This window comes from Oncorhynchus tshawytscha, linkage group LG33 (assembly GCF_018296145.1).
Source record: "Oncorhynchus tshawytscha isolate Ot180627B linkage group LG33, Otsh_v2.0, whole genome shotgun sequence".
Taxonomy (NCBI): domain Eukaryota; kingdom Metazoa; phylum Chordata; class Actinopteri; order Salmoniformes; family Salmonidae; genus Oncorhynchus; species Oncorhynchus tshawytscha.
Genome location: NC_056461.1, coordinates 34,222,925 through 34,232,607, shown reverse-complemented (window position 1 = coordinate 34,232,607; position 9,683 = coordinate 34,222,925). Strand labels below are relative to the sequence as shown.

The 9,683-nt window shown below is 45.2% G+C and overlaps 1 protein-coding gene across 4 annotated transcripts in view; it reads left to right on the top strand.

Moving 5' to 3' along the window:
- LOC112231273 (disks large homolog 4-like) overlaps window positions 1-7,002 on the top strand; it is a 117,280-nt gene extending 110,278 nt beyond the window's left edge. For all 4 annotated transcript variants that reach the window (XM_042311432.1, XM_042311430.1, XM_042311431.1 and 1 more), the window contains 6 exons: window positions 1,441-1,488; window positions 1,592-1,693; window positions 1,815-1,987; window positions 2,704-2,816; window positions 2,971-3,062; window positions 3,336-7,002. In XM_042311432.1, coding sequence (XP_042167366.1) covers window positions 1,441-1,488; window positions 1,592-1,693; window positions 1,815-1,987; window positions 2,704-2,816; window positions 2,971-3,062; window positions 3,336-3,442 — 635 coding nt within the window. In that variant the 3' untranslated portion in view covers window positions 3,443-7,002. The remainder of the gene's footprint in view (window positions 1-1,440; window positions 1,489-1,591; window positions 1,694-1,814; window positions 1,988-2,703; window positions 2,817-2,970; window positions 3,063-3,335) is intronic.
- Window positions 7,003-9,683: the final 2,681 nt, after the last annotated feature.

Sequence of the window (9,683 nt, the reverse complement as noted above, 5' to 3'; positions counted from 1 at the left end):
CTGCTGACTTAGTGACTAGCTGACTGACTGACTGCAGACTGACTGACTAGCTGACTGTTGGCTGACTGAATGACTAGCTGACTGACTGACTAGCTGACTGTCTGGCTGACTTGCTGACTGACTGACTTACTGACTAGCTGACTGACTGCTGACATACTGACTAGCTGACTGACTGACTAGCAGACTGACTGTCTAGCAGACAACGGAATGACTAGTTATCTGACTGACTGCTGACTGAATGACTGACTGACTAGCAGACTGACTGTCTTGCAGACTTACTGAATGACTAGTTAACTGACTGCTGACTGACTAACTGCTGACTGACTAACTACTGGCAGATGGCTGATGGCTGACTAGCATGCTGGCTGGCTGACTAGCAGACTGGCTGACTGACTAGCTGGCAGACTGGCAGATGGCTGACTAGCAGACTGGCTGGCTGACTAGCAGACTGGCTGACTGAATGACTGACTGACTGACTAGCTGACTGGCTGAATGACTGCTGACTGACTAGCAAACTGACAAGCTGACTGACTGACTGACTAGCTGACTGACTGCTGACTGACTGTCTGACTAGCTGACTGACTAGCTGACTGACTGACTGACTGACTAGCAGACTGACTGTCTTGCAGACTTACTGAATGACTAGTTAACTGACTGTCTGACTGACTGACTAGCTGACTGACTGAATGACTAGCTTACTGACTGCTGACTGACTAGCTGACTGTTGGCTGACTGCTGACTGAATGACTAGCTGACTGTCTGACTGACTGACTTGCTGACTGACTGACTGTCTGACTAGCTGACTGACTGCTGACTTAGTGACTAGCTGACTGACTGACTGCAGACTGACTGACTAGCTGACTGTTGGCTGACTGAATGACTAGCTGACTGACTGACTAGCTGACTGTCTGGCTGACTTGCTGACTGACTGACTTACTGACTAGCTGACTGACTGCTGACTTACTGACTAGCTGACTGACTGACTAGCAGACTGACTGTCTAGCAGACAACGGAATGACTAGTTATCTGACTGACTGCTGACTGAATGACTGACTGACTAGCAGACTGACTGTCTTGCAGACTTACTGAATGACTAGTTAACTGACTGCTGACTGACTAACTGCTGACTGACTAACTGCTGACTGACTAACTACTGGCAGATGGCTGATGGCTGACTAGCATGCTGGCTGGCTGACTAGCAGACTGGCTGACTGACTAGCTGGCAGACTGGCAGATGGCTGACTAGCAGACTGGCTGGCTGACTAGCAGACTGGCTGACTGAATGACTGACTGACTGACTAGCTGACTGACTGAATGACTGCTGACTGACTGACTAGCAAACTGACAAGCTGACTGACTGACTGACTGACTGCTGACTGACTCTCTGACTAGCTGACTGACTGGCTCTGACTGACTGGTATTGTTGTGTTCTGCTTCCAGGGAGGGATGATTCTCAACACAGCTATGAAACAGTCACACAAGTGGAGGGTGAGAATACACTTTGAAGTACTATCCTTTCACACTATACTTGTGTTTCTGCTCATTCCATGTCTTATGTACCCCCTTACCTCTCTCCTCTCTCTCTACATAGTCCATTATGCCAGGCCCATCATAATATTGGGTCCTATAAAGGACAGGGTAAATGATGACCTGCTGTCGGAGTTCCCTGACAAGTTTGGATCTTGTGTCCCTCGTAAGTATTGCCCCTTCACAGAGTAACCATTTGCCCGCTTAGTACTCCAGTGGTTTACATTGATCTATTGACAGGGTGATTGATTGACAGCCTGAATGACCACTTGGCCCTTCCCCCACAGACACCACACGGCCCAAGCGTGAGTACGAGGTGGACGGGCGGGACTACCACTTTGTGTCGTCGCGGGAACAAATGGAGAAGGACATCCAGAGCCACCGTTTCATCGAGGCGGGCCAGTACAACAGCCACCTGTACGGCACCAGCGTTCAGAGTGTTCGCCAGGTGGCAGAGCAGGTACAGACAGCACAGATCAGAGACCCTGTCAATCAAGCTTTGGAGATGCATTATCATTGTGATATTTCTATTATATTTACATGAGAGTGATGATACAGGGTAGCCTAGTGGTTAGAGCGTTGGACTAGTAACCGGAAGGTTGCAAGTTCAAACCCCGAGCTGACACAAATCTGTCGTTCTGCCCCTGAACAGGCAGTTAACCCACTGTTCCTAGGCCGTCATTGAAAATAAGAATTTGTTCTTAACTGACTTGCCTAGTTAAGTAAAGGTAAAAAAAAAAAAACATTAGGCCAATCTACATTATTTAATATGCTCACAACAACAGCTGTTGTTCTGTATTAATTGGCTTACGAAGTGAAAAGGGATCTGGCTGATTGAATCCCCTCCCTCTGTTCTCTCCCCCTTCTCTCTCTCCCTCCCTCTGTTCTCTCCCCCTTCTCTCTCCCCCTCCCTCTGTTCTCTCCCCCTTTTCTCTCTCCCTCCCTCTGTTCTCTCCCCCTTCTCTCTCTCCCTCCCTCTGTTCTCTCCCCCTTCTCTCTTTCCCTCCCTCTGTTCTCTCCCCTTCTCTCTCTCCCTCCCTCTGTTCTCTCTCCCTTCTCTCTCTCCCTCCCTCTGTTCGCTCCCTCTGTTCTCTCCACTCCCCTCTCTCCCTTTGTTCCCCCTCCTCTCTCTTCCTCCATCTCTCCCTCCCCTTACCCCTCCTTTGCTGTGAGTAGCAAGGAAAACACTGTATACTGGACGTGTCGGCCAATGCTGTCCGCAGACTACAGGCCGCTCAGCTTCACCCCGTTGCCATCTTTGTCCGGCCCAAGTCACTGGAGAATGTCCTGTATGTACACACACTTACACACACACGGACACACACACACACACACACACGGACACACACACACGGACACACAGACTCACACACTTACACACACGGACACACGGACACACAGACTAGCTATATAATTGTGTGTGTATGTGTTGTTGTTGTGCAGAGAGATCAACACTCGACTGACAGAAGAGCAGGCCAGAAAGGGCCTGGACCGTGCTCTCAAACTGGAACAGGACTTTCTAGAGTGTTTCTCAGGTAACACTGTCTAGAACACTGTGGGCTGTAATCCCTTTAAGCAGGAATGTGTTGACCTAATTAGCCTCTAACTCTGCATGTGGAGTGTGACTTGATCTTGATGTTTGCTCAAATTTTTTTTATTCATGACACCACACACAGATACATATCTGACATTCTCTCTCTCTGTCTCTCTCTGTCTCTCTCTCTCCCTCCCTCTCTCCCTCTCTCTCTCCCTCTCTGTCTCTCTCCCTCTCCCTCTCTCCCTCTCTGTCTCTCACTCCCTCTCTCCAGCTGTGGTGGAAGGAGACAGCTTCGAGGAGGTTTACCACAAGGTGAAGACGGTGATCGAGGAGCAGTCGGGGCCTTACATCTGGATCCCCACCCGGGAGAGGCTGTGAGGCTGCCCCATAACCCACCCCCATCCCCCCCAACCACCCTCAGACAGTCTGCCCTCCAGCCCAACCAGGGCAGAGAGACAGAGAGAGAAAGACAGACAGAGGGACACGTGAAGATAGAGACAGGAGGGGAAACATAATCACACAGAGAGAGAGAGAGACACAGAATAACACTAAAAGAGACACATGAATAAAAAAACAGAGAGATAGACATGGACGGTATTTAATAAATATGAATATATTATCAATGTGTGGTGAGTACTGAGAAAGACTGGACAGGGGTGACCCAGTTGGGGGTGGCAGGGCGGGGCAGGGTTGCGTCCCCGGATTAGCACAGGGTAAATGATCCACCATCTCTCCCTCTCCTTCTCTCTGTCTCATTGGCTGCCTTTGACATCCCTGCCGACAAGGTGGCAAAACCATCAGCATCCATCTGATCCTTCCTTTTTTATATCCCTTAGCCTTCTCTCCTCCTCCTGTCTCCTCTCTCCTTTCAGGACATGAAAAGGAGGGAGAGAGAGAGAGAAGGAGAGTGCCTAGACTATGGAAGGACACACAGATCCTATTGGGTCCCTCTAATCCAGAGGAGGCTCTTTTCTAGTGAAGAGGCTTTGCTCTATGAACAACATCCCACTAACCAAGACAGGCATTTGCTCAGTCACCCACGAAAAGCATTGCAAGAACATTCTTAAAAAGCAGCACAAATGAGAACTCAGAAGTTGAACTTGTGCATGCGTCCTCAGAGGACTCAGAGATGGGAGTTGAGGAAAATGACGGATATTATGAAGACCCTATAGAGAAGAAGAAGAAGAAGAATGGCCACCCGTCTTTCTGTTTTTCCCTCCTTTTTGATGGTGGGAGGTTTTTAGCATGTCTCTACAGAGAGAGGAGCAGAGCGGTGCAGACAGGGAAAAAGGGGGGTGTCTTTCTTGTGTGCAAACTCACTGTGTGCATTGACAATGGAAGACCTCACAGTATAACCACTGGGTCTCTTCTGTACCGCACACACAGTCAGCCGTACAGTAGTACCATTCTAATCCACCTGGCTGTTCTCCAAAAGCACTGGTTGTACTGCCTGTTTGCAACAGGCAGGCAGATCCCAGGCTGAATGTTCTCTTAATGCACAACAGCAGAATTCTTATGTTCAGCTCTTTAGTGTGAAGAGCACCGCAGCCAATTCTCTGATCACTCTTCCAAAAAGACCCCCCAACAACCCACACACAGTGTTCTCACTGGCCGCTCTGAGCAGTGGTGTGTGTGTGTGTGTGTGTGTGTGTGTGTGTGTGTGTGTGTGTGTGTGTGTGTGTGTGTGTCTCTTCCTCCCGACCACTCTTTCTCTGCCTCTTTCTTTCTTTCTCTCGCTCTGTTTCGTCACACATGAAGGCTACTTATATATAACACGTCTAACAGACAAAATGGCCTATATAAATATATATTTTTAATGACGATTTCTAACAGGAGTTGGAGACTGTAAAATGTAAATCTCTTCAACAATTTTCCATCGCTTTCTTTGGGTAATGTTTCTCTTGTGTTTGGTGATTTGTTTTGGTCATTGACTTTGCTTGATTTCCCCCTCCACACAACACAGTCCTGACAAACAAACACACAAAGAAACACATAATAGCTGAACTATACCTGAGAAATACCTGAGCTATACCTGAGCTATACCTGAGCTATACCTGAGCTATACCTGAGCTATACCTGAGCTATACCTGAGCTATACCTGAACTATAACTGGACTATACCTGAGATATACCTGAGCTATACCTGAGCTATACCTGAGCTATACCTGAGATATACCTGAGCTATACCTGAGCTATACCTGAACTATACCTGAGATATACCTGAGCTATACCTGAGATATACCTGAGCTATACCTGAGCTATACCTGAGCTATACCTGAGCTATACCTGAGCTATACCTGAGCTATACCTGAACTATAACTGGACTATACCTGAGATATACCTGAGCTATACCTGAGCTATACCTGAGCTATACCTGAACTATACCTGAGATGTACCTGAGCTGTACCTGAGCTGTACCTGAGCTGTACCTGAGCTGTAGCTGAGATATAGCTGAGATATAGCTGAGATATAGCTGAGATATACCTGAGATATAACTGGACTATAACAGAGATATAACAGAGATGTAACTGAACTATAACAGGGATATAACTGAGCTATAACAGAGATATAACTGAACTATAACTGAGATGTAACTGAGCTATAACTGGACTATAACAGAGATGTAACTGAGCTATAACTGAGATATAACTGAACTATAACTGGACTATAACTGGGATGTAACTGTAACTGAACTATAACTGAGATGTAACTGAAATGTAACTGAGATGTAACTGAGATGTAACTGAGATGTAACTGAGATATAACTGGACTATAACTGAGATGTAACTGAGATGTAACTGAGATATAACTGAGCCTCAATTATTTATCTCCAGTTACACATCTCACTTCCTGGTTGGAGGTGCAGTATATAATACAGTAGTATTGGATGGGATAAAAAAGATGGTGTGTGTTGTATGTGGGTGGTTGTGCAACTGTGAGTGTCTGTGTGTGTTCTTGCTCGTGTGTGTGAGTGCCAGGCTCTTGAGATTTAGTGCAATGGTGTAATGATGATATGCAATGAGAGTGGGTTTGTGTGTCTTTAAAATATATTCAAGCCTAGTAATAATTTGCACTGATAGCATTAATACAGGTATTGAGTGAGAATCAGACAGAATACAACATGAATTCCAGGGGTTTACAGACACTAGTTTGCATTTATTTATAACATTGTTTAGAACTTTTGATTTGATGTTTAAAAGAGTGAAGTTACAGGTGGAAATGACCGTTCATATTTATTGTTCCTTTATTTTGTCTCACTTGCTTTCCCCAGTGTGAGATGGAAAGTGTTAATGTTTTGGATTGATTATTTATTGTTAACTGCTCTCGCTCTTTCAGTTTTACTCACTTAGAAGTCTGTATATTTTATTGTATACTTTTTTGTTGTTTCACATTCTCAGTTTTGGGGGACTGGCCAGAACTATTGTAAATACAAAGATGTTGGGGTCGCGTGGGACTCTGGCCATGCACACTGCTGATTGGACATTAGAGAAACCATCAGAGCCTCAGCACTGGGACCTGAGCCCACAGCCCTGCAACAACCTCTAATACACAGGAGCACGTCACTTTGGGTGGGTCACACACACACATATATGCACACAGACATGCACACACACATGCAGACACACACACAAGAACAAACATTCTACATGAATGGAATAATATGCTATCAATTTGTTTATTTGAAAAATCTAATGTATTTCTTATTCTCTGTTTGTCATCCATATCATAGTGTGATACTCCTAAACAAAATATATATTCATTTTTACTGAAAAGACTGATGATAAATTACGACAAAGTCAACTGATGCTGAAAATATGTTTAAAATGATTTATCTTGCAAAAGATAACAATATCAAGCAAACTAATATGTTTCATTTCAGTGAATTGCTTGTTGTAAATGAGCTATAAAAACAATACAATAATTAAAATAAGCTTTCTGAAAAAAAGCAGTGTCATGGCACCTTTTTGGGGAGGGGGGTTGAAGAAGATTCCATGTTGTTATTTGGTACCAAGACAGAAACCATGCAGGATAACGTTGGTCCTCAGCCTGGGAAGAGGAAAAATACATTTGGCCTCCAGGGGGTGCTCAGATGTCATTTTTGTAAGAACTTCTCTGCAGTCTCCAGTTTCACCTACTGCAGGCTCTTATCTTCTCCAGTTTCACCTACTGCAGGCTCTTATCTTCTCCAGTTTCACCTACTGCAGGCTCTTATCTTCTCCAGTTCAACCTACTGCAGGCTCTTATTTTCTCCAGTTTAACCTACTGCAGGCTCTTATTTTCTCCAGTTTAACCTGCTGCAGGCTCTTCTCCAGTTTCACCTACTGCAGGCTCTTATATTCTCCAGTTTCACCTACTGCAGCATCTTATATTTGTTTATTTTTCCTTTTGCTTGTGGTGTTTTTGTGTGTTTCCCAAATTCATTGATTTCCTTTTTTCTATCTCTCTGTGTCCCCCCAACCTTGCTGACACTCAGGGGAGTTCAAGTCCCACCCTTATCCCTTTAGGAAATCACACAACAAAGATGCTTTGTGTGTGTGTGTGTATGTGTGTGTGTGTTGTGTATGTGTGTGTGTGTGTGTGTGTGTGTGTGTGTGTGTGTGTGTGTGTGTGTGTGTGTGTGTGTGTGTGTGTGTGTGTGTGTGTGTGTGTGTGTGTGTGTGTGTGTGTGTTCAGTGAAGCCAGAACACATGGCACTGCAATGTGTGAGAGGATGAGGTGAACCCCCACCTCCTTACATTGTAAACCACTTTGAGCTGGAAAATCACTATTCAACAAGTCCTTCACGTGTGTGTGGTCTGTGTGTGTGTGGCCTGTGAGTATGGATGTGTGTGGCCTGTGAGTATGGATATGTGTGTGTGTGTGTGTGTGTGAATGCTCTGGCAGGTCCCTTCATCTGCGCTCTGTGCTGATGTTCCACCCCACCCTCATGGTGTACAACCTTTGTTTCATCCACATGTTCCTCACTGTGGTTCAGCACTTCAGGTCACAACAACAGTATTCCATTACTGTTTCATTTATGAGCACATTATACCGTCAGAACTGGGTCAGCTCCTCATAGGGTTGGTTAGAGCAATGAGATTTGAAATCCCAGGACTATGGATGGATACCTCTGTTAAAGGGATGGGATTACATAAGAATTTACAATAATACAAACATTATCATAGGTATTAACCATAATACCTGGGTTTCCTCCCTTTAAGTCAGTGTTTAACATCGCTGGTCCTCCACTACCCCCAACAGTACACATTATATTGTAACCCTGGTCCTCCACTACCCCCAAGAGTACACATTATATTGTAACCCTGGTCCTCCACTACCACCAACAGTACACATTTATATTGTAACCCTGGTCCTCTAGTACCCCCAACAGTACACATTTATATTGTAACCCTGGTCCTCTAGTACCCCCAACAGTACACATTTATATTGTATCCCTGGTCCTCTAGTACCCCCAACAGTACACATTTATATTGTATCCCTGGTCCTCTAGTACCCCCAACAGTACACATTTATATTGTAACCCTGGTCCTCCACTACCCCCAACAGTACAGGGTTACAATATAAATGTGTACTGTTGGGGATACTGGAGGACCAGGGTAAAAATCTAAATGTGTACTGTTGGGGGTACTGGAGGACCAGGGTTACAATATAAATGTGTACTGTTGGGGGTACTAGAGGACCAGGGTTACAATATAAATGTGTACTGTTGGGGGTACTAGAGGACCAGGGTTACAATATAAATGTGTACTGTTGGTGGTAGTGGAGGACCAGGGTTACAATATAAATGTGTACTGTTGGGGGTAGTGGAGGACCAGGGTTACAATATAAATGTGTACTGTTGGGGGTAGTGGAGGACCAGGGTTACAATATAAATGTGTACTGTTGGGGGTACTAGAGGACCAGGGTTACAATATAAATGTGTACTGTTGGGGTTACTAGAGGACCAGGGATCCAATATAAATGTGTACTGTTGGTGGTAGTGGAGGACCAGGGTTACAATATAAATGTGTACTGTTGGGGGTAGTGGAGGACCAGGGATACAATATAAATGTGTACTGTTGGTGGTAGTGGAGGACCAGGGTTACAATATAAATGTGTACTGTTGGTGGTAGTGGAGGACCAGGGTTACAATATAAATGTGTACTGTTGGGGGTAGTGGAGGACCAGGGTTACAATATAAATGTGTACTGTTGGGGGTAGTGGATGACCAGGGTTACAATATAAATGTGTACTGTTGGGGGTAGTGGATGACCAGGGTTACAATATAAATGTGTACTGTTGGGGGTAGTGGAGGACCAGGGTTACAATATAAATGTGTACTGTTGGGGGTAGTGGAGGACCAGGGTTACAATATAAATGTGTACTGTTGGGGGTAGTGGAGGACCAGGGTTACAATATAAATGTGTACTGTTGGGGGTAGTGGATGACCAGGGTTACAATATAAATGTGTACTGTTGGGGGTAGTGGATGACCAGGGTGGGGTTACTAGTTGTATGGATAGGGTGTCACAAGGATATGGGGTAAAGTGTGGGGTTAACAGACACATACTAGAGGTAAGAGTCAGAACTGGTCTGTGTTTGGTAACGTTGTTACATCCATCTCAAACATTTGGCGGTGTT